Source organism: Equus quagga, chromosome 14, assembly GCF_021613505.1.
Source record: "Equus quagga isolate Etosha38 chromosome 14, UCLA_HA_Equagga_1.0, whole genome shotgun sequence".
NCBI lineage: Eukaryota > Metazoa > Chordata > Mammalia > Perissodactyla > Equidae > Equus > Equus quagga.
This window is the reverse complement of record NC_060280.1, coordinates 44,638,827-44,663,750: the sequence shown is the minus strand read 5'-3', so window position 1 is coordinate 44,663,750 and position 24,924 is coordinate 44,638,827. Positions and strand designations below refer to the sequence as shown.

Genomic DNA, 24,924 nt, shown 5'->3' with positions numbered 1-24,924 from the left:
GTTCCACTTCCAGTCAGGTAGAGCAGAGAACAGAGGATGGTGAGGAGAGCAGGAACTTAGACTTGAGTAGCTGGAAGAAGTGGCCATTGTGGAGTGAGAGATCTTCAACAAGATGTGCAGTTCGTGAATTTCCAGATAGTGAGAACTGGAACAAGGCTATGAGTCAGGACCAGGTAATCAAAGCCAGAGTCAAGGCATAGACACAAATAGTAAGGGTAATGGCAACTGTCAGGTCAAAGAATAAAACACTGAAACCAAGAGGAGACCTGTACCAGGGAGCAGCACAGAGTTAGGAGATAAAAAGCCAAAGTCAGGAACCAGGTATCTTAGAGACTGAAAGAGCAATGGGAATAGAGTGGAGAATGAATTTCATTAGACACCATCAGGAGTTGGTAACGACTGACTACGTGGCTGTCAGCTCAGACACTGAGTATGCTTATGTCTTCCTGTTGTGGCAGGAGCCATAGCCAGTGTGAACAGCCTAGGACTTGCAGGTGGAAACAGGTAATCAGGAGCATTTAGCTCAGGTGGAATGTGTGGGCTCGAGGGATACAGTTGCTTTTGGCAGTGAAATCCTAACAGCTTGGCTACATTTAACATAGGGTGCTTTAAGTGTTTATTGAAAGAAGTATTCACTTTTGTAACACATATTTGCTGTTGTGAAGCTCAGAAGTGTATGGTTTTGCTTTTTCACTTTAAATCCTTTAAGATAAGTAAAGATGTAACTTGTCTTATTTTTTCTTTCTTTCTCCAGAATATGCCAGATCCCCACAACCTTCCAATAGTGGCTGGTTGGAAAAAATACCCACTCTTTTTTGGTACTGCTGTGTTTGCTTTTGAAGGCATAGGAGTGGTAAGGATTTACTCTTTATTATTTATGTATTTATTTAGATGAGGAAGATTGGCCCTAAGCTAACATCTGTTGCCAATCTTCCTCTTTTTGCTTGAGGAAGATTGTCCCTGAGCTAACATCTGTGCCAGTCTTCCTCTCTTTTGTATGTGGGATGCCACCACAGCATGCTTGATGAACAGTGTGTAGGTCCGTACCTGGGTTCTGAACCCACGAACCCTGGGCCACCAAAGCAGAATGCATCAACTTAACCACTATCCCACCAGCCCAGCCCCTATTATTATTTTTTAAAATCTTAAGTCAACGTAAAGATTTATATAGTCAAGCTACATTTAAAAATGCATGTTTTTCTTTTTTGTTTCTATTTACTTTATTCCTGGAACACAATTTGCAGTTTGGTGTGATGGACTTGAATTATAGTTTAGTGCTTCCACTAACCAAGAGTTTAATCTTAGACGTATTTTTTAAACTCTCTAATTCTCTTTTTCTTAATCTGTTAAATGGAGACATTAGAATAGATGATTTTTAACATTTTAGTGTGGAAAATTTCAAACCTTTACAAAATTTAGAGCATAGTATAATGAGCTCCTATGTAAGCATCACCCAGCTTCAAAAACGATTAACTCGGACAATTTTATTTTATCTCTATTCCATCTACTCTACCAAGCCCAAGTTAAATTCAGATAAATCCCAAATGTCATATTTTATAGTCTGGATGATTTGATGTGAATTGAAATCGTTACAAAGTTTATATTACATTAAGAAGAGTCAAATATAAATTCTCCCTTCAGATTTGTGCATATCATATTTGTTTTGAGAAACGATGTTATCATAAAGCTAATAACTAAGAGACACAAGCACCCATTCAGGATGCTTCCAGTTTATTTGAAGCCTAGAATGTGTAGATTTGGGGAAAACAGAATATTGCTGTCTACTCTACAGCTTATGTTTCATAGTCTAATGGTTTGGTATGGGAGCAAAACCACTTATAAACATCTATTCATATGAATCACAGACAAAATAGACCCAAGAGACCATTTTGTACCATTTTACTTGAGTTTCTGCTCTCTCTGAATTCTCCTTTAGGAAATTCTCACAAATTGTTACAGCTCCACTTATCACTGTTGCAGACATCACTGCAGATTTTCATTTCTGTCTTTATCTAGTAAGCTCTAGTTAACTGTCGGACATTTCCAGTTGTGTTATTCCTCTGACATTTCAAATTCAACAGTTCCAGAGTCGGACACATACTCTCTTGTCCAAAACCAGCTTTACTTTCTCATTTCCCTATTTCTTTTGGTTTTACTTTCAGTCACTCAAGCTTGAAACACTGGAGTAACTCTTTTCACTCTGTCCCCGGTTTTCCCCATTCCAGTCAGTAATTAAGGGATGTTGATTCTTCTTTCATATTTCCCCAAATCTGTTTTGTAAATGAGATTATATGTAAAAATACCTATGATACTGCTTGACACAGGGGAAGCCTCCATAAATGTTCGTTTCCTTCCCTTTCTCCTTAGTTTCTAGCTGCACTGGCACCATTCTTGACCATATCCCCTTATTTCAGGTCTGGATTATCTCCAGAGCATGCAAATTGTTCTCTGTTCTCTCTAATTAACAGCTAATATTTCCATATCGACCTGACTAACCTGAAAAGTGGAGATAATATTAGAGTTATTATCTCATGGTTACTGTGAGGACTAAATGAGATGCTGCATGCAAAGCTTTTAGAAGAATACCTGGCACAGTGTAAACACTTAGTAAATACTTGCTATTATTACTTAATGTGTTTCATTATATGGTCAAATCATATGGCCAAAACCTCTAAAGATTTTCGTAAAAAACTTAACTTTTCAAGTAGCCTTTATTTCTTTTCGTTAAAGGTATTTTTTTAACATACTTAAAATAATTTATTCATCTCACTAAATTGACAGACAATAGATACAGATAGAGAGACAAAGAAACAATTATAAACGTGTATACATGGGTAGCATACGTATGTAGATTTCCTAGCACTCTCTACTGAGAGAGCCTGTAAGTAGTCATGCCTCAGTAGCAGCAAGCACCCAGATCTTGAATTCTAAATACCATTCTCCAACGAAAGAACCAAAGTTCTTTCAAGAAATGGGCTGATGCAAGGAAATTCAAGATGAGTCTGGAGTATCGTGTAGTGCCAGAAAGTTTGGACATGCTCAAAAAACAAAAGACTGGAGGCATGTCAGAGGGACACAAGAACCCACCTGATAGAATTCACCATGACTAAAGCTGGAAACATATGAGCAACAAAATAAACAGCAGTGTTCTGGATCATACGCAAAGTATAAAACAAATACAAATGAATCCATACTAATATAAATAAATGCTTAAGAAGTATATAGAAGTAGTATATATATTATCTACAAATAATGTATATAGATACTTCCGCTCCTGGAGGTGTCCGTCCTCGTCCCTGGAGTGTGGGCTGCATTCAGTGACTTGCTTCCAGTGAACAGAGTATGAGGGGGAAGAAAAGAACTTCACAAGCAGAGAAACCTGGCAGATAGCACCTAACCAGGTGATCAAAATTAACTTTCCCAGGGATAGGTCGTGTCCGCAGCATGTGTGATGGGCAGGGCACTTCACCTCTGTGGTATCTTCCTATACCTGTAATCTCAGTCTAGTCATGAGGAAAATATCGGAGAAACCCAAATAGAGGGACATTATACCAACAACCTAATTAATACTCCTCAACACTGTCCAGACAAGGAACAATAGGGAAAGACTGAGAAACTGTCACACACTGGAGGAGACTAGGGAAGTGTGTGACAGGTGCAGTGTGGTGTCCTGGATGGGACCTGGAACAGAAGGACACGGGTGGGAGAACTCGTGAAACCCAAATAAAGTGTGGAGTTCAGCAGTGACGTACCAATGTTGGTTCTTAGTTGTAGCAAATGTACCTTGTGTAAAATGTTGACAGTAGGGGAAACTGGTCACAGGTACGTGGGAGTTTTCTGTTTATCTTTGCGACTTTTCTGTAAATCTGAAATTATTCCAAAGGAAAAAGTTTGTTTAAAACAAAAACTGACAGGTTTGCCTGCTAAGAGCTGATTTCAAATCTTTTTGTTAGAAGAATGTGAAACTCTGTAGTATAAAAAAAAGATATAACACCTAGAAAAAGAATTTCAACAATTGTAAGTGTTGTTGTAAAGGAAAAAAGATTTGCATTATACACTATAGAAAGATTAATTTGTGTGTGTGTAAGACAATAATAGATTGTTTTAAATTACTTGTATTACTTGCATTCTCTTCTTAGGTCCTTCCGCTGGAAAATCAAATGAAAGAATCAAAACGCTTCCCCCAGGCATTGAATATTGGCATGGGAATTGTTACAACTCTGTATGTGACCTTAGCCACCTTAGGATATATGTGTTTCCGCGATGAAATCAAAGGCAGCATCACTTTAAATCTTCCCCAAGACGTATGGTAGGTAGATATGAGTTTGTTAATCCTCGTTTGTATACTTTATAGTTATAGTTTACCCATGTTTGATGATAAAGGTGTGTTCTTGGATTTATGGTTCAAACATTTGAAATTTTTGCTGTCATTTATTTGTGTAATCTAGAATTATTTTATAATCTTCAGAGGAGACTATCGATGATTTTGCGGATCCTTGTGGGATTTTTTAAAAAGATGAAAAATTATAGGATGTTCCAAATTTGAATAAAGAGTAAAGCATGGATTCTTTTAATATGGACTCATTTTATAAAAAATTTAATACTTATCCTTGCTGCCAAAAAATCCAGCTCTCTGGGTTTCTTATAAAATAATAAAACCCATCACTTAGGGCCCTTGTTATTTTTTGTTGTTGTTAGTGCTGTCCAGTCCATTCCAACTCCTAGCACCCCTGTGTACCGCAGAGCAGAACCCTGCCCGGTCTGTTCATGCCATCCTCTCACCTTCCGGCGCTGTCAGACAATGCTGCCTGCTCTTCACAGGGTTTTCAGAGCCAATTTTTTTGGAAGTGGGTGGCGAGGTCCTCTTCCTAGTCTGTCTAGTCTGGAAGCTCCACTGAAAGCTGTCCACCATGGGTGACCGTGCTGGTGTTTGAATTGCTGGTGGCAGAGCTTTGAGCATCAGAGCAACACGCAGTCATCACAGGATGACAGTTGACAAAGAGGTAGCATGATTCCCTGACTGGGAAGCAAAGCTGGGCCATAGCAGTAGGAGCACTGAATCTTAGCCACTAGACCAACTTACTGGTCAGCTTCAATATTTTATGTACCCCAAGCCTCTCAGAACACAGTTAGGACTCATTGTAAATAAATAAAATAATATGGTGTGTCTTAATATTTAATACTAGAACCATATTCTGCTAAAGGAAGCAATATATAAGGTTTTCTCTTCTTCCAGAGATTGGTCTGTAAAGGTTTAAAATTGTCAGTGATTACCATGCAAACTTGCTCCCTTATTTATAAAATGGAAGGTAACTCCTTAATTTTGGTAAATGCAAAGTAAAAGCTACATGGCTGATTTAGTTAATGTCACTGCTCCTTTAGCTGCTTGGATAGAAGTCTGTGAAACCTTAAATGTTAAATATTATATCTTCTGACTGGCTTCCTGATGAGAGTCTACCATTCAGTAATCATTTTAATCCTGGGTCTTTACTGGAGTCAAAAACATTGTTAGAACAAATGTATATAGGAAGCCATTTACGGTAGAGGGCATGTACCCAGAATAGTTTCCAGGTTGCACAAGGGCCACACCCGCAGTGTGCTTATCTTAGAGTTTTACTTAAGCTATGACATAGTTTATAAATATATTTCAAGATGGAAACGTTTCAAATGTTATACATTTATTTTAAACTGGAGATATGACTACAAATAAGATACATAGTGTTTAGCGTTTATTTCAACAACATATGTTACAGTTGATTATAATAGTTTTGTTCCATTCAAATGGTTTCTTTTTCTTTTATGTAATAGTTGAATATGGACTAGAAGCTTGAACAGCTTAATATAAGAGAATCAAGGCTAAAAATTATGGTAGGATAGTTCCTCTTTTCAAATACTATACAATATCTAGAAAATAGAATGATATTTTTCCCCACTTAGAATAATTTTTAGACTAAATCTTAAAAATAATTTTATAAATAAATTTGACAAGTACTTTTAGTGTCAAGTATAAAATGTAGGTGGAAACAAGCTCAGAATTCTTCCCTACTCTTAATTTACAAAAATATTTAAAGAAAATCTTACAGGAGAAGAAACTGAAGTGAGTATGCGTGCATGTTAGGTTAAGATGTTCCCATCCCCAGAGAGTTGAGACCATGTGGAGGGACAGTGGGCAAAGATAAGTAGGGAGTCCTTTTGGTATTCACAACTAAATGTGAAGGCAGGATACTGTCCCTGCCGTAGCTCTCATTAATCCTTCCGTTTTTCTGCCTCCCCTTCCCACCACTCGCCTTATCCTTAATTGCTATGGCTTTCCAGTTAGAATGGACCTAGTTGCAAGTCTTAATTAAAAACGGACTATCAGATCATAGTTTCTATTCATGAAAGCCTAGCTAGACACCTGCTTTTCACTTAGAGGAAAGCCTAGTACAAATATCCTAAGAAACAAAATCTGGAAAACACAGGAAAGCACATCAAGATAAGTATTCTCCTTTAGAGAACTTCTGTTGGGTAATACCTTTTCATTGTGGAGATATGCCTCTTGTGGCCCGTAGTCTATTTCTTTATGGTCTCTGCAGCCGGGACAGCGAAAATAACAGCCACGACTGATAGATACTGGAGAGGAGATGCTTGTCTTATACACTGACAGTCTTGCGTAAAATGAGTAACTTGCATTAAAATAATCATGGAATTATGGCTAAGATTCCTTTCTTGATATACCACATATGAATCTCTTCTTCCCTTTTCTCCCTGTGCTTCAGGAAGTAGACCTACAAAGTTAGAGAATGTGCACTGTACCCTGTACTGGCCAAGTATGACAGCCAATGACTGCCACAGGATCCTAGGGACTAATAGCTACTAGCTTTGAGAAGCTGTAAAGGGATTTTTTTTTTCTTGGTAAGGAAGATTGGCTGTGAGTTAACATCCATTCCCAATCTTCCTCTTTTTGCTTGAGGAAGATTGTCGCTGAAGTAACCTCTGTGCCAGTCTTCCTCTATTTTACATGTGGGACGCTGCCACAGCATGGCTTGATGAGCACTGTGTAGGTCTGTGCTCAGGATCCTAATCTCCAAACCCCAGGCTGCCAAAACAGAGGTCATGAACTTAACCCCTGTGCTGCTGGGCCAGCCCTGTAAAGGGCTTTTGATTCCCTATTGACTTAAAGTCTCAGAGTTCGTAAGGGATATTTTTACAAGAAAAGATGGAATTAGAAAGCAGCCCCAGGATAAAGCAAGTATGGATTAGAGAGGCTCCAAATTATTATTAATTATTTATTACCCTCAATCTTATTGAGGCATCATCTTTGAAAACTAGTTATGAATGATATTGTTCAACATCTTGCATTTAGTTTTTGAAATAAAGAATATATTTTAAAGATGATACGGAGGGGCCGGCCCCGTGGCCGAGTGGTCGGGTTTGCACACTCCGCTTTGGCGGCCTAGGATTTCACCAGTTCGAATCCTGGGCAAGGACATGGCACTGCTCATCAAGCCATGCTGAGGCGGTGTCCCACATGCCACAATTAGAAAGACCCAAAACTAAAAATACACAACTATGCACTGGGGGGCTTTGGGAGAAAAAGGAAAAATAAAACCTTTAAACAAAAAAAAAAGATGATAATGAAGTAAAATCACAGTTCTGAGCTAGAACATGAGCACCTTGAGGGCCGGAACCCTGCATCTTCCTGGTTTGTGATGCATCTCCACAATCTAGCACCTTGCTCAGCACTTAGGCTGTAAATGTTTGTCAAATAGTGTTCTAGGCTTAAAACCCTGTTGCCTGATAATATAACCAAGGCACCACTACTAGTCCTAGCTGAGTGATGTTTTAGCATGTTTCTCTGAGATTTCCACTGAAGTAACCCAAATGGCAGAGAAGAGAAAAAAAGCGTTCCCTTGGCTATCCTGGTGCATTATCCCAAATAGCCTGCCTCAAGGATTGCATCAATTCATGCTCTATTAAAAACAAGTACACTTTTACATTCTAGTTCATAATCTCCATGTTGCTTTTTATATAAAAATAATTCCCCCTCAAAAAAACCTTTGAGTGAAATTGATGCTTCAGCACCATGTTTAGCCTAAAGCTTTGAGAACCCTTAGCAACTGCCACACCGAGGAGGGAATATGTGCTCTGAGAAGGACAGGCGCAGTGCAGGGGCAAGCAAAACCACCAAGAGGAGCTGATGAACCTCTTGAATACTGGAGTTCAAAAATCTATTTAAATAAGGTCATGTGACAGTAACACAGACCATAAAATGGTGTTCCTTGTCATCGGGATTGATTTGTAGAATTTTTCCTTTCACTTTATGTGGATTCTTTTCTTTCACACAAATGGTCTCAGGTTCTGATGTGAGTTACTATGTAGCACTTTAACTTACAGGATCTCCTCACCAACAAGGAGGTCCCAAATGGGAAAAGTTGGCGTGAGATTAGTCTGAAGAAAAAAATGGCTGTGGAGTTAGGCAGGCCCCCAGCAGAGGCTTTAAAAGAAGGGTATTATCTTTTGAGTTTGTGTTGAGTGAGTGTCAGATCATTAGAAAATATTCTGGGCGATTGTGTTTAGATTATACTCTCCGACTCCTCTGATAGTAATTTATGGAATTTAAACCAGAAGGTGGTTTCCAGCTTCTGTCATTCTTGTCAGGGAAGGTTGGAGATGTAGAGACTTGATGGTAATCATTGAGTATCAGTGATGGTCTAAGTTCTTAAGAGGACTTAACATAGCCAATAGTATTTATTTGGGTTCTGTCACTGTGTCCTCTTGAGTGATAGTATATACATCATAGGAACAAACATCTTTTTTTGTTGTTGGTCTCATTTGTTCAGTTTTGTTTTGTTGTTTTCTTTTTACCAGTCTGAAACACAAGGTCTGTTCCATACTCCTTCTTCTTTTTCCCATCACAGTTTACTATACCAGCTTATTTGGTTTCAGTTAGTGGCTCTTTAACTTTTTTTTTGGTGAGGAAGATTGTCCCTAAGCTAACATCTGGCCAATTGTTCTCTATTCTTTTGTATGTGGGATGCCGCCACAGCATGGCTTAATGAGTAGTGTGTAGGTCCATGCCTAGGATCTGAACCTGTGAACCCTGGGCTGCCAAAGCAGAGTGCATGAACTTAACCATTACGCCACTGGGCCAGCCCCTAACTTTGTAAATGGCAACCTACAGTAAGAAAGGAAAATATGTTCTATGGAAAAACTGTAATAGAAGTAAGTGTGTATGTGTCCTTGTGCATAAGAATCTTTGTGGTACACGTCGCCCACACACATGTAAATAACTGAAATAAGTGAAAGGTTAAGTAAAAACCTTTAGTTTTTCTACATACAGTGTTCCGTGATATTCTCTACTCTAGTCTATATATTAGGGAAAAAACTTCTTACAATCCACTCAATTGATATCCTAACCCACTAATGGGTCATGATGAGGGTTTGAAAAATACTGGCCTAGACTAAATTCATACGTTACTCATTAAATCAGCAGACATGGACTTCTAAGAAATATCAAGGGTATTAGATTTTCACACGAACAGACACAGGGAAGCAGTAAGGTGACTTCTGCTGTCTCACATGTGGCATTCTTTGTGAAGCAGATATTGGATAGGAAAGGCTGAATCAAAAAGTAGGGTAGAAGCATATAAGAACAGGGATGAGGTAGGCATTTTAATTTATTAAGATAATTAAACTGGGACTTCATTTTCCCTCCAAAACAGAACAGCCCCCGAGTCTAAGCCCATGTTTGTAGCAAATACAGGAGCTGGGTGCCTGGTAGCGGCAGGTAATCAATTGATCTTCATTGATCCCACAGGCGGTCAAGGGGTTGAACTCCAAGGAGCTTGTTGCCCGAGATGAAAATGTTTAGGCAAGAATGGACTCACCAAGAGGCACAATAAATAAAGAAATAGAGAAAGAAATTTAAGGTAACTAGAGAAAGAAGATTCATGTATCCTGGACTGTTTTCTCTGTCCTCTCCCTCACAAATTCTTAATAATCTTCTTCCAATATTAAAGTTGCCTGTATCTGGAAATCCTGGCCCAAAACTGCCTCTGCCTTTCCTCATCAGAATGACTGTCATTAATTATATTGAATCCAAAATGAAGAACGTCTACCAAATTCCTTTATTCACTTAACAGATATTTGTTGTGTGCCTTTTATGTACGAGGTGCTGTTCCAGGCACAAGAGAAACAGCAGTGAAGAGATAACAATCTCTTCATAATCCTGACACTCCAGTGAGCATGTAGCAAGCGTGGTGGTTCAAAGCAGTCAGTCTAGCGGTGGATGCCACATAACCCTGGCTGTCTTAGCGTTTAGCGTAGAGCGAGGTGAGGTTCTTGGTAAGAATTGTAGCTGGTCCTCAAGAAGACTCCTTTTCTTCTTAATAGAGCTTAAACCCTCAAGATTCTTAACCCGAGTGTCATGAAGCGGCCCTGAGGGAAAGTCATGTATCAGATTCTTTCCCAGAGTAGCTTCTGTATTCAACCCGAGAGAGAGCGAGCCAGTCAACAACTTATTTCCCAGGTTGGCTTTTAAACAATTTTTAAATGTTCGTATCTGTGAATTTAGGTTAAGTATTGATTTGAGCCAATGTAGAGAGAAGAATAGAAGCATTAAAAATTTTGAAATCCTGTATTTTCAAAACTCATGTTTTCACTGGACCTGTTAGTTGTTTTTCCTCCCATAATCTGGTTTCATATATCGACTGCAAACTTATTTAAAAAATACATTTCTGCGCTTTACTAAGGTATTAAATTTATTTGCTACCAGTATAGCAGATTTTGTTTTCAAGCAATAATCATTTATATTCTGTGAGGTATTTTTAGTTGTGATGATTGGATGTAATTTCTAAGAATTACCTCTCCAAACCCATTTTTGACCATTAATATTAATTTAATTAATATTTAATAAGTATCTGTCACCTACTAAGTGCGTTGGGGGAAATACAGTGAAGAATAGAACAGAGTCTAACTTGCAAGAACTTTGGGAGTGAATTTTTAAATGCCTTTTAATGTACACTAAATATTATTTAAAAGTTATTTTATGTCCTTATATATCCTCAAAACAAGTTCCTATGAGTTTAAGAAAGTTTATTTTTGGGGCTGGCCCGGTGGCGCAGTGGTTAAGTGCGCACATTCTGCTTCAGCAGCCCAGGGTTCGTGGGTTTGGATCCCAGGTGTGGACATGGCACCGCTTGGCAAGCCACGCTGTGGTAGGCGTCCCACATATAAAGTAGGGGAAGATGGGCATGGGTGTGAGCTCAGGGCCAGGCTTCCTCAGTGAAAAGAGGAGGATTGGCAGCAGTTAGCTCAGGGCTAATCTTCCTCAAAAAAAAAATAAAAAGAAAGTGTATTTTTTGGAGAGAGAGTTTACTGGGTAGATTCTTCCTTCAACTCTTCATTCCTAAGACTTAGACATAAAGGCCCCTGCCATAGATGCCTGCTTAAAACCAAAATGAGAACAAAGGTTGATATTATCTGTAGAAAAGCTGAGTAGAGAAAAATAGTCTAGAATGATTGAAAATTTAGATGTCAAACATAGAAATTAGTGGGTTCTTGAAACAGAACAGAAGTAAGAGTGGAACAGTTGATTTTACAAGACTGCAGGCTTTTCTTAAACACTCTTATTTCTATATTAGTGTTCTTTGGTTGATGATTAGCAAGTATGCCAGCTTCTAAAAGACCCAAGCCACTTATTTCCCATTTTCACTCTGTGTAACACCAAATGATAGTAATTGTATATAATTAATGTTATTGAATGTCATTAATAAAAATCAGATTACTAGCCTATATAACTTGTTTATATCAGTAGAAAAGTAATTATAATTATGCATTATGATGTTTTTTTAAATATGTTGTTAACCATACTTTAAAAACAAGTAAGTTAATTGGGGGCCGGCCCAGTGCGCACATTCTGCTTCGGCAGCCCGGGGTTCACCGGTTTAGATCCCAGGTGCAGGCATGGCACTGCTTGGCATGCCATGCTGTGGTAGGCGTCCCACATATAAAGTAGAGGAAGATGGGCATGGATGTGAGCTCAGGGCCAGTCTTCCTCAGTGAAAAGAGGAGGATTGACAACAGTTAGCTCAGGGCTAATCTTCCTCAAAAACAAACAAAAAAAAGCAAGTAAGTTAAAAGATAATTAGAAAAAAGGAAGTGTTTGAATAATAATCTAATAAGAATATTCATCTGATTCTCCACAATTACGTATGAGAGTATATGAAGCAGGAGTCTTTTAGTTATTTTATACATTTCAGTAACTTGACCATTTATGTTTAAACTTTGAGCCTCAAGCTGAGAAATATATCCTGAGATCATTTTAAAATTAAGATTTTATTGTCACTAGCCATAAGGAGTTTCTTCTTAATTATGATGTTCGTAGTATTTTCAAATCTATTTCTACTCACCTTTTTTATTTCCTTTTTACTCACTCCTATGATGAATACATTATGGGAGGAGACTTATGAATTCTTTCTTTCTTGGCCACAGTTTAGACAACTGTTTATGATCTTAACTACTTTAAGTCTTAAGACTTCAGAAATAAGCTTAAAGCCTAATTAATATCAAGGGCTTTCTTTACCAAAAGTGGAATATTTTCTATCCCTTTAAAATGATTGCCTTTTTTCTTAAGAAAGAAACACTCTTCCTGTGCATAGGCCTCTTAGATGAGAGAGTAGAACTTTTCAGTGGGAAGGCTGTGGCTATCAATGACGTTTCTGCTGAAGAAGGACGTCCGTGTTACTCATTACCCCTAATGCTGCTGCACTTTCCATCCATAGTCTGCTCTTTCGTTTGCTTCTTAAAGAATATAAGAGTGATTGGGTTTTTATTTTGATTGCTATAAAATATTCAAAATTTCAAAAAATACAACATACCATTTTATTAGCTGTAACCCAAGGGAGTAGGTTCTATATGTCCCTCTGAGTCCCATGCTTCTACATTTTCTCTCTCTGTCGTTATCATTTAAAACGTCGTCTTTTGCCAGACAAAGGAAGTCTACCAAAGTCTTTATCAAGACATGCATGCTGAGTTTTGACAAGAGGCTGTCTACCATGCAGGGAAAAAATATAATTATAAAGATAATTATAAAACTGAAAATTGCTGTGCTGTTTCGAAGCACTGGGCATCAAAAGGATAAATTTACTTGGACAGAACAACCACCACCCAACCCAACAACTTTATTTCCCTTATTAATGTAAGTTTAACATAGGTGGAATTCCTATATAATCTAGAGAACTTTGCAACTTGAAATCATTTAGATGCCTTCCTTTTGGACTTAAGAATGATGACATTTCTGCAACTAATGACATACCCACAAAGATTATCAAACAAGGAGAACCAACTCAGAGTTCAATATGAAGTTTTTCTTCTATATACGGATCACTGAGATATCAAAGACACACAGTATGCTCAACTTTTTAAAAGAAAGTTGAGAAAACGTTAGCTCTTCCCGGAGCTCAGCTTAACCCTCAGAACGTTGGCTTAGCCTAAAATGAAATCTTTCCAACAAGATGTCCCAAAACTTTGCATGCCACGGTCAAGCTTTCTAGGCTTGTCAAAATGAATTGTCTGTCTGTCATCTAGAAATTTCATAGAGATCAGCTGGCTTTTTTATAAACAAGCATTTAATTAGTAAGATAGTGGTAAGTTTGTATTGGATTTCTTGTCTATCTTAACATTAAAAATAAAGGAAGAAAGCTAGATTCATATTAAGACAACAATGCGGATGAACCTGAAAGGCATTATGCTAAGTGAAACAAGCCAGACAGAGAAAGGCAAATACTGCATAGTATCACTTATATGTGGAATCTAAGAAAAAAAAAGTCAACCTCATATAAACAGAGAGTAGATTGGTGGTTGCCAGGGGCTGGTGGATGGGGGAACAAAGGAGAGTTTGGTAAAAAGGGACAAACTTTTAGTGATGAGAAAGGTCTGAGGATCTAATGTATAACCTGGTAACTATAGTTGATAACACTGTATTGTATGATTGAGTTTTGCTAAGAGAGTAGATCCAAAGCGTTCTCACCAAAAAAAAAAGGCAATATATGAAGTAATAGATGCGTTAATTAACTCAATTGTGGCACTCCTTTCACAATGTATATGTATATCAAATCATCACATTGTACACTTTAAATATATTACAATTTTATTTGTCGGTTATACCCCAATAAAGCTGGAAAGAAAAGGATGACTAAATTTTGAAATTTTTTTTTTAACAGGTTATATCAATCAGTGAAAATTCTATATTCCTTTGGCATTTTTGTGACATATTCAATCCAGTTCTATGTTCCAGCAGAGATCATTATCCCTGTGATCACATCCAAATTTCACGCTAAATGGAAGCAAATCTGTGAATTTGTGATGAGGTCCTTCTTGGTTAGTATTACTTGTAAGTATCGCTGCATATTTATATCATAATAATTTTCATTGTTGAATTTCCTATAATGAAGCTACTGAAAGTATATTTTTTAATATTTTTGAAGCAATTTTATTCACCTAGCTGGGATACTTTTTGGTTTAAAATTTTTTTATTCTACTACTATATGAGAAAAACACAAACCAGATCCTATCACACTTAAAAGAACAAATCAGATTATTTTAAAAATGATGTCAGTGGTGATTAAAATATGTATTTAAATCAGATGCATAAGGGACCCCTTATATTGTTGATACACATTTTACTTTGGCTCTAGTTTTCCTCAGGTTTTTCCTATCTGCTCACTGTTGTATATATAACAGTTTAACTCTCCATCACTACCAACAGGAATGGGTTTTGTTTCGTTTTGGTCTTTAATAATTTCAGTGGCTAATTTTACTTATTATTTGGAGGAGTGTCTATAATCTCTTATTAGGGTTTCACATTATAAAATACCTCCAGGAGATAACATTATAATGGAGGCTTGTAGAGAGGGAGCTTGAGTTTGGTATAGTGGGAAGAGTGTGAGTTTTGGAGTCACCCTGATCCGATGGTTCACACTCAGGCCTGCTTACTTATTGGTGTCTTTAGGCAAGTTACATACCACCTTTGAGCCCCTCTTAACTATGAAACGAAGGTAAGAATTCCTTATGGCATTTTCATAGGGTTTTAAAATATTAATGAAGTGGCTAGAAGTGATTATTGTCACCTTTATTATTGTAACCACAAATATAAGGATGACTGCAACAACTGACGATGGGATTGCCTAGATTGATGGCAGGGACCAGATTACTGGTGTTCTGGGGAACAAGCAGCTTTGGAAATTCTGTGGACGATATTAATAAACTTCCTGGCCCGTTGAAGGTTAGAGAATGGTGCAGCTAGAAATTCTGGGCAACTCTGTAAGTTGCACTGAGCAGCTTGAGGTGGAGCTTATGCCTAGATTTGAAAGAACTTGGTGCATTCCATTTTGTTTGAAGAAAAAACAAAGCTGGGAAAAGGAAATGAAACTTATTTTTCGAAGTAGTATTTACATGAATTGTATCAACTAATAAGGGAATCATATTGAGGAATGAAGTCAATAAACCCATTCTCTGATGACCAATGAAACATTTAATATGAAAAAGTTACTTTAAAACATTTTGAGGGGCTGGCCCTGTGGCTGAGTGGTTAAGTTTGCGTGCTCCGCTTCGGCAGCTGCTTCGGATCCTGGGCGTAGACATGGCACCGCACGCTGAGGTGGCGTCCCACATGCCACAACTAGAAGGATCCACAACTAAAAATATAGAACTATGTACCGGGGGGCTTTGGGGAGAAAAAGCAAAAATAAAATCTTTAAAAAAATTGTTTTTTGAAAATTTTTTTAGTACACTGCTTTTATTGAAATTTTGACAACTATACTAAATAAAAAGACTAATTTCAGTAAAAGTCCTTTTATCAATAGGTGTAAGACAGTTCTATTCTTAAAGTGTGTCTCCTTTTAAAATTAATTACTGAAATTCACTTAAATGAGCTTGAGAAAAATGTTGAGATCAGAAATTTTAATAATTTCATCCATTTCTGCACATTGGCTGCCATCGTTATGTTGGAGCTACCTATGTGCTGAAGCATAGAGCATTGTAGCTTTTTCCTTGCTCTTTCTTTGTTTTAGTTAAGAATAGTTAAAGCTGCTCAAGCATATACGAGGGTTATATTTGTAGCATGCTTTGCACAAAGAGAACAGAAATCATGCGATACTCGCTTCTGCTTCGTTGGGATACATCATTGGACACTGAACTTCATTTGAGTCTTTGGCCCAACCTTCCAAATTTAAGTAAAAGCCAACTGATATTCATGACTGAAATGTTTTTTATCTGTTCTCCAAAGCACTTGAAAAGATTTTTAGGCAGGTTCCTTACTAATGTGCGTGTAGACAGCCGACAGGACCTTGTAATGTCCATAGAGCAGGCTGTGTAACACTAGCCATGAGAGTGGCGGCTCAGCTGGATTTGCGTTGAACACTGAGTATCTTTCAGTGTTCCGTAATCCTTTCCAAGGACTGAATCCAAATTTGTAGTGTTGGTTTTCAAAGTAGTGGGCTTATCAACTTGGATTATATTGGTTATGTCCAAGTCTGCATTTAGCATTTGAATCATCATTTCAGAATATCTTCTTAGTGGAACTCAAAAGCTTGAAAAGATGGGTCAGCCTCTTCCTACATATTCCCTGTAGGCACTTACTTGGCATGTAGGCATCTCACAGGTGAGGAAGAAGAGTGGATAGAAACTGGCCAGAGGCCACCATGGACAACGATAAATACCTTTTACAGTCATGCATCACCTAATGATGGGGATACATCTGAGAAGTGCATCATTAGGCAATTTGTCATTGTGTGAACATCATAGAGTGTGTACTTACACAAACCTAGATGATATAGCTTATTACACACCTAGGCTCTATGGTACTAACCTCATGGGACCACCTTTGTATGTGCAGACGTTGTTGACCAAAACATTGTTATGTGGGTACATGACTAATTTAAAAGCAAACCTGTGGAAAGAGATGTTAAATTTTGAATTGTAATGAACACTGAGACCAGTATTTTGATTCCACGTTTGAATTGAATCTGAAAAATATGTTAAATCCTGTTTATTTCTGTTCCTGTCCAGTTCGTTGACTCTTCTACTACTTCTGATTTGAAGAGTTGTTGGTTTTGAGAGTATGCTTTCTGCTTTTTAGTAGTCTATGACTAGATAAGTACCAAAAAGCGTAAATCTTTAGTAGTTTGTAGAATACTAAAGACACTAAAACCCTCTTTGAGTTAGTTGCCGCTGCAGATGAGAAAAAGTATCATTCTGTATCCTAATATTCTATTTTAGAGTCAGTAGGTGTATGGAGAGCAAAATTAACAACTGTGTAATTAAAATTTATGTTCTAAGTGTTTCCCACCGTTTTATTATTGATGTTATATTATCAAGTATTTTATTTTTTTCTCTGATATAGCCTCTTTCATTCCTCAGATGCAAAGAATGGACTTAAAAAGTAGGCTTTGTTTTCCATATCAGAGGAAACTTTGCACCTTAAGGATACATTCTTTTTCTCTATAATATAGTTTTGGGAATTAGTGAATAAGCTTAATTAGTACTTAATAGATCTACCCATAATAGCTGTCTGTAAATGACATAGAGCAACCCATTTATAGTAATCCTATAGTGAATATTTGTAACGAATGAACTATTCTTGTCCCAAATTGTCCTTTGACTTATTGTTTTTGTAATTTTGAGCTTTTAAAAATGTTGGTTTTGCCTAAAGTATATATACTTCTCTTCCTTGTCTGCTAATAACATTACCAAATAACATATTAAGCCATTTTTACTAGCAAATACCTATTGGTTATATAACATTTAAAGGATGACTTTATCCAATTGATAAATTTCATTATTTGAAAGTGTTTGAAAATGGAATTTTAGTGTGAATGAATAAATTCTAAAATCCTTCACTTGGTTTTCTAGCAATATTTCACCTGATTTACTAGTGGCAGCTTGGATTATTGAAAACATTAATGAGGAAAAACAGATTCCAAAATGAAAGTCTCTTCAGATGGCAAGGTTCTAGTCACGTTTGCCTGGCTTTCCTTTTATACTGCCGCTTACCGAAGTAGGTGAAGTGTGCCTCCACAAAATGGATATATTCAGTGAATTTTCAGAGGTCCTAACTGTTTGAGAGTTATGATTTACATTATAGTTCCCTTGAGAGAAATGTTAAAAGGATGTAGCAAGCATCCATTAAACAGGGAATCCACTTTATAAAGTATTTCTAGTTTAGAGTTCCAACTTCTTCAAAGTCAGTTATTTTATTTAGGAAGGTTTATTATACTTCAATCCTGTAGGTATGAGGCTAGGTTTATAGTTTCAAAATAATTTTTAGGGATTTAACTTTCATAATTTAAATAGAAAATGGTAAATAATAACTTGTGGTTCCAAGAAACATGGTGGTTCCAAATTAATTCCACATACTCCTAAAAAACATTGAGAGCCATGAAGAGAATCGAAGAAGGAAAGAAAAGCCTAAACTAAAAATTAAGAAGTAGAGAAACCAGTAGACTGTAAACCTAAGACTTAATTACAAAGAGCACAAGTTAAATTATATATTTATAGCAGTTTAGTAAGAGACAAAGAGGCTAGATGTGAGAAAATAAAAAGGAAGCAAATTTAGAAATACAAGAAAGGGATAACAAAGATGAGAGAGGAAGATGATAGCTTTAGAAGACAAGTAAAGGAGAGCCAACACGTGCATAATTGGAGTCCTCACAGCCAGAACTATGGTGACGTGATCGTCATTGGTGGCAGTGGTGATATAGTTGTCACAACTTGCATGTGAGCAAACTCAGTTATTTCTCGTGGCAACTCCAAACTGTCAGTCATTCACCAAACCATTTAAGGACTATTTGAAGAAAGAATATGAGTCTTGGTTTTTGCAAACCTTCTGTTGATATCCTTTGGTAAGATAAAGATAAGATTAAGAAAGTGCCAGATCAAAACTTGCAGAAAACTTATCAGTGGTTTGAAAGAAAATCCTGTTGACCACAGTGATGCATTATTTTTTTTCTGACTTTTTAGTTTTAAATAATTTCAAAAAGTTGTAAAAGAAAGTAGAGTTACCATAAACCCTTTACTCAACTTCCCGTAATGTTAACAGCTCACATTCCACAATACAGTTATTAAAACCAGGAAATTGACATTGATGCAATCCTACTAATGCATCTATAGACCTTATTCTGATTTCTCCAGTTTTCCCACTGATAACCTTTTTCTGATCCAGGAACCAAGCCAAGGTCCCACTTGAGGTTAGTTGTCATGTCTCCTTAGTCTCCTCCATTCGTGACAGTTCTTGTCTTTCTATTTCTTCAGCGTGACATTTTGAAGTGTCAGTAATTTTGTAGAATTTCCTTCCATTTGGATTTCTGTGATTCTTTCTTATGATTAGATTGAAGTTAAGCAGTTTTTTTAAAAAGGTTTTATTTTTCCTTTTTCTCCCAAAGCCCCCTGGTACATAGTTGTACCATACGTATTTTTAGTTGTGGGTCCTTCTAGTTGTGGCATGTGGGATGCTGCCTCAGCGTGGCCTGATGAGCGGTGCCATGTCCACGCCCAGGATTCGAACCAGCGAAACACTGGGCCACCAAAGCAGAGCTTGTGAACTTAACTACTCAGCCACGGGGCCGGCCCCTGAAGTTAAGCATTTTTAACAACAATTCCACAGGTGATGCTTTGCACTTCTCAATGCATCATTTCCTAGTGTCAGTATGTCTTATTACTGGTGATTTTAACTTTGATCACCCGGCTAAGATGGTGTCTGAAAGATTTCTCTACTGTAAAGGTACTCTTTTTCCCTTTATAATTAAGAAGTATCTTGTAAGGAGATATTTTGAGACTATGTAAATATCCTGTTCTCCTACTGTTTTTGCCCACTAATTTTAGCATCCTTCAGTGTCTTTTCCTGAAACAACTATTTTGTGGTGTTTGCTTAATAATGATTTTCTGTTTCCATTGTTCCTTATATTTTGGTTAGTTGGAATTCTAGTGTAAGGAATAGCTATCCCTTCTCCCCACTTATTTAAGGATTTATTTATGTCATACCACCCCAGGTTTTGTGCATTTTAGAATGTGCTGTATAGCAGAGTAATGAAAATGCTTTGGAAGTAAACTATGCGAACTTCTTCACCCGGAATTTCACAGCAAAAAATTAAAAGTTGTTTATATAAGAAACTCCGTTGACAAGTCAAAGTCCAAGAAATTTCACTCACTGTTTTGGTTTGTTTTCTTTATTAGCTCAGAGCAAAACGTGACATACTCTTTCACAAGCAATAGTTTAATAGTGCCTACTTGCATTAATTACTTGTAATGCATTGAAAATATCTACATTTAGTATTCACATAAGTATTAGATATTTAAGCCAGACAAATGTGTGGTTTTGTTTTCTAGGTGCTGGAGCAATTCTGATTCCTCGTTTGGACATTGTCATTTCTTTCGTTGGAGCTGTGAGCAGCAGCACGCTGGCCCTGATCCTGCCGCCTTTAGTTGAAATTCTTACCTTTTCTAAGGAACACTACAATATATGGATGATCCTGAAAAATATTTCCATAGCATTCACTGGAGTTGTTGGTTTCTTGTTAGGTACATATGTAACTGTTGAAGAAATTCTTTATCCTACGCCCGTGCCCGTAGTTATAGCTGGCACTCCGCAAGGTCCCTCTCTAAATTTGAATTCAACGTGCTTTACATCCGGTTTGAAATAGTAGAAGCAGAATTATGAGACTTCTACTTTTGTCTCAGTTTTGAAAGTGATTAAAATAAGAACTAGTAGAATACCTTGCCATAAACCTAAAAATAGGACCAAACTCTGTTTTCTTTTGGCACAGTATCGATATTTTGTCAGTAAATTATAATTCTTTACCAGTAGTGGTAAACTATGACAGATTCTTGGTTATAAGTATTAGCAGTAATTTCAAAATTTTAGTTTTCAAAGTTGAAAAAATTAAAATGTTAAGATTAAAGAATAAAAAGACTTCTGTTATTCTTCTTCAGTCAGAAATACTTTAACCAAGATTCTCTCTTTTACCCCCATGCTACTCTGCCACCCAGTTGAGGAGAGAACAGGGTTTCAACAATAAGAGAATTAGAGAAGGACACCGGGGACAGAAATCTCCAGACCATCCCAGTGAATGTCAAAGTATACGTTGTGTTTAATTAAAGATATCTCAATTATGTTTTTATTAGAGAGCCAAATACTTATGGTTAATTCCTGGAAGTATAGAAAACTCGATTAGCTATAATGTAAGCATCAGAAAATCCCAAAAACCAGAATTATTTTTACACTCTTCTGTAATGGTGGTTGATCTTCATAATGAAAACCAAGAAGCACTGTGCCAGGTTCTGTCTTAGTGTTGCAGCCAAATTCGAAAGAGACTTTAAAGGTGATCCAATATAGTCCCCTTATTTTTAACCTGAGGAAATGGATGCTCAGAAAGGTTAAGTAACTTGGTCAACACCGCTCAGCCTTGAGATCGAGAGAATCTGTTTTGATTCCAAGTTCAGGATTTTTTATTTTTCACATCACATCCAAGGAAAAGAGTAAATTATGTTTAGTTTAACTCTAGTGTTGCATCTATTTAATTATATTTTGCTATTTTGAAAGTGGCGATCTTTGAATATTGTATATGACCTGAGCAGAGAGTCAGGAACTCTGAAAAGCCCACCAACGGTCATTAAGCCTCAGCAGGGGGAGGAGCCATCCTTTTTTAAACAGAATAGAAAGCACCTGCTGGTGTAACTGCTGGCTGGCAGAAGCTGCCCTGGTGTGCTGTGTGACTGGAGCCCCACTCCTGTTTCTTCCCTTTCCTGGTGCTGTAGGCACTGTTTTTCTTAATGGCAGAAAATAGATATCTGACAAAATACAGGATGTGTGCCCTCTCTCCAGCCTGTGGCTTCCTTATTACAGCCTTTTAGTGATCTGAATGGGCAGAATAAAAGAATAATGAGATTCATGCTTAGGAAAAATCGAGACAGTAATAAACTGCCTACTAAATGTTGAGGCTTCCTGCAGAGAAACACCTTCTGTTGCTCCACCTTCTTCAAGCCCAGTTATTCACCGAAACAAAGATCTCAGCTGGTGTGGAAGGTCTAAAACATTAAGAATCCTGATTTTTTTTAAATTCATACTTTAAAACGTGTTGACCTTTTTAATCAGCTAGTGGTACTCTAATTTGTAACACACGGTATCATCAGGATCACTGTAGTGCATATAGTCTCTATTTTTATATGTAAATATTAACTTAGTTCATGTATTTTTTGCTTACATCATTAACGAGTCATCAAATATAATCCTCAAGATATATCAGAAGCTTTATTTTGGTACAAACTCATAAGAATCAAAACTTTTTAAAATGTTTGCATTAGATATCACCAATAATTGTGATACTTTTATGTCAAATCTGTTATGTTGAGCCTTTAGGCGCATTGAAAGGATGCAGAAGAAGTTACAGAAAAAGTAATCATCGTGGAAACTGTTATATATAATCTTTATCAATAAGGTGTTTTTTAAAAACAATGTATAGCTTGGTATAAAATGACTTGAAAACCATTATTTAATAGAAAGCACTATTAGGTTTTTGTCAGCTGTCTTCAGATAATATTTCTAGTCTATGTGTGAAATTTTATTTTTACCCTTTTTACCTGTTGTTCATTTTCCTTATGGAATTCATCAGATTCAACAAAATTTTGAATAGTTGATCATCACAATAAATATTTTAAATTCAGCTTGAACAAATGCTGTGCATGTTACCAGCCAGGCTTCCTCATGCAGTGAGCGCTCAGCCGACCTCCAGGGCTTACTTCACTAGGCTATCTGTGCTCTAAATACGAGAGGAAAGTTGGAATGCAGAAAGGAAGAGGGGCTAAACGGGGACAGTAGTTTTAATTCTTCACAAAAAATACTATGTAGATGCAAAGTACAAATGCACTTATTTAAGGATTTTTGATAATGTATTTTATTTGCAAAAAAAAATCAGTGGAAGTATTTTTCCTCTGAAAATTTATTTTAATGACTCATAACATTTTCTAAAGATTTTTGGAGAGATATTTTGATTATACCAGCTGTTGCTTTTATTTTGGGGCCTGGAAAAAGAAGAATGATTGCACCTGTCAAATTTTGTATCCATTATCTTCGTCCATTACATTATGGCTAAAATGACTTCAGCATTTCATCTGCAGGCACAGTAAATACCCTCTTCTCTGAAAGCTCATCAGGTGTCTGGGTGCCGTTTCTACTCCTGGGGTGGGGAGAGAAAGGAAAGCTGTGTTTACCTCTGATGACCTCTGATCTGAGTCAGTGATCACCATTCCCTTACATTGGAAAGGATTTCACTAGTTTGAGAGTTGACTTGTCAAAACACTGGTTCTCAAACACTTTGTTTGGTCAAAAGATCTTCTTTTCCCCACGTGGACAGATTTCTCTACAAAGAAATAAGAACTAGAGTTTTTCTTGGTTAAAGACCAATTTGTGTGGTGTTACCAAATGAAAGAAGTACTGTATTAGCAAATGCCACGTTATGTTTTAATTCTGTCTTCACGGGATTCTCCTTAATTAAAACCATTTCTGCCTCTTGCTTGGGTGATGCACTTAACATTTTTGTAAGCATTTTGTGTAATGTGCATGTTGTAAATGTCCTAACAGAGCCTATTTCATTCAGTATTTTCATAATAGTTACAGGAAAGCTCTCTAACAGCAAAATACTATGAAAATATTTATTAATTAAAGATCTACATTAGTGCCATTTCAGTGGTGGCAAAGCACAGGTCTTACTGTAGCTTCCGGGTGGCGTCTCCTCATCGTAGTTGTCAATACAGGGTCTGCCTAGTGCGTTTGTTTACTGGTACTAGATACCACATCAGGTCTTGACCTCACTTTTCTTCATTTGAAAGGGAGAAGATACAAAATAGAGCTAATGGCAATAATAAGTAAAATTATTGAAGACAGTAGCTCAGTGAATATTTTCTGTTGGGGAATAAAATAATTTGGTAAAATGAGTTTTTAAAAAATGAGTCTATTTTAATCTTTTTGGCTCAACTACCTTCCCCTTGTAAGAAAGTTGAGAAACTTTGATCTGAAAAGTGTAAGAAGTTGCTCCCTGACATGAAGCGGCTGGTTTTAACAGTAAGCACTTCAGTAGTGTTATGGTTAATCTTGTTTATGCTGCTAGTGCTCACCAGGCTAACCACCTTTCCGAAAGTGGTTGTTTTTGACGTAGGAGGTAAAAAAAAATATGCTTTAGAAATTCTATTTATTGCCCTGTGATAAACGAAATGACGAATCACTCTCATTCTTAATATTTCACATTAGCTAGTTCTTATGCACACACACATACCAGTAATCTACATGAATTAGATACTAATAGTAATTTACCATTTAAATTGGGTCCAGGAAGATGATGTGTTGAAAGGTCACTCTGAAAATTATTCCATTAAAGTTTTTTTGATAACAAATAGGTAAATACATGTTTATGCCATGAATAAATAAAAGTGTCAATTTTTATGTTTTTCAAGTGATTTTTTTGAATGAAAAGTAAATATCATTGCACTTGAGTCAATTCCTTTTCTTTTAACTTATTTTTCATCGTATGAAAAATATCTGTCTTAAAGTACTGTAACTTCTTATTTTCAATAAAATATTATTTTGCTTGCAAATGCCTTTTTAAATAAATTTGTCTTTTGTAAGGTTAAATGACATTGACAAATGTCATAAGCCGAAAATGGCACTAGTATAATATTCTCGTAATAACATTTTAATGTCTTTGTGGTTTTTTTGTGATGTGATCTTCAACCTTGGTAGTTGATATTATGTACCTCCAAGATTTAAGAGCAGAAGTTGATTAAAAATGAAAGAACATGCTCAAAGCCGTGACCTTAACTTCCTGCCGAGTGAATGCAAGATGAGCGGTGTGCAGATGCTGCATCCGTGATTTAATTTGCCACTCTCTTAAGGTC

General features: G+C 36.8%; 1 protein-coding gene across 1 annotated transcript in view; it reads left to right on the top strand.

The window, feature by feature from the left end:
• The window catches only part of SLC36A4 (solute carrier family 36 member 4), a 54,326-nt gene extending 29,856 nt beyond the window's left edge, over window positions 1-24,470 (top strand). Inside the window, exons 8-11 of the mRNA XM_046685626.1 lie at window positions 755-853; window positions 4,140-4,309; window positions 14,205-14,374; window positions 20,365-24,470. Of these exons, the coding sequence (XP_046541582.1) occupies window positions 755-853; window positions 4,140-4,309; window positions 14,205-14,374; window positions 20,365-20,678 (753 nt within the window). The 3' untranslated portion in view covers window positions 20,679-24,470. The remainder of the gene's footprint in view (window positions 1-754; window positions 854-4,139; window positions 4,310-14,204; window positions 14,375-20,364) is intronic.
• The last annotated feature ends 454 nt before the right edge of the window (window positions 24,471-24,924 follow it).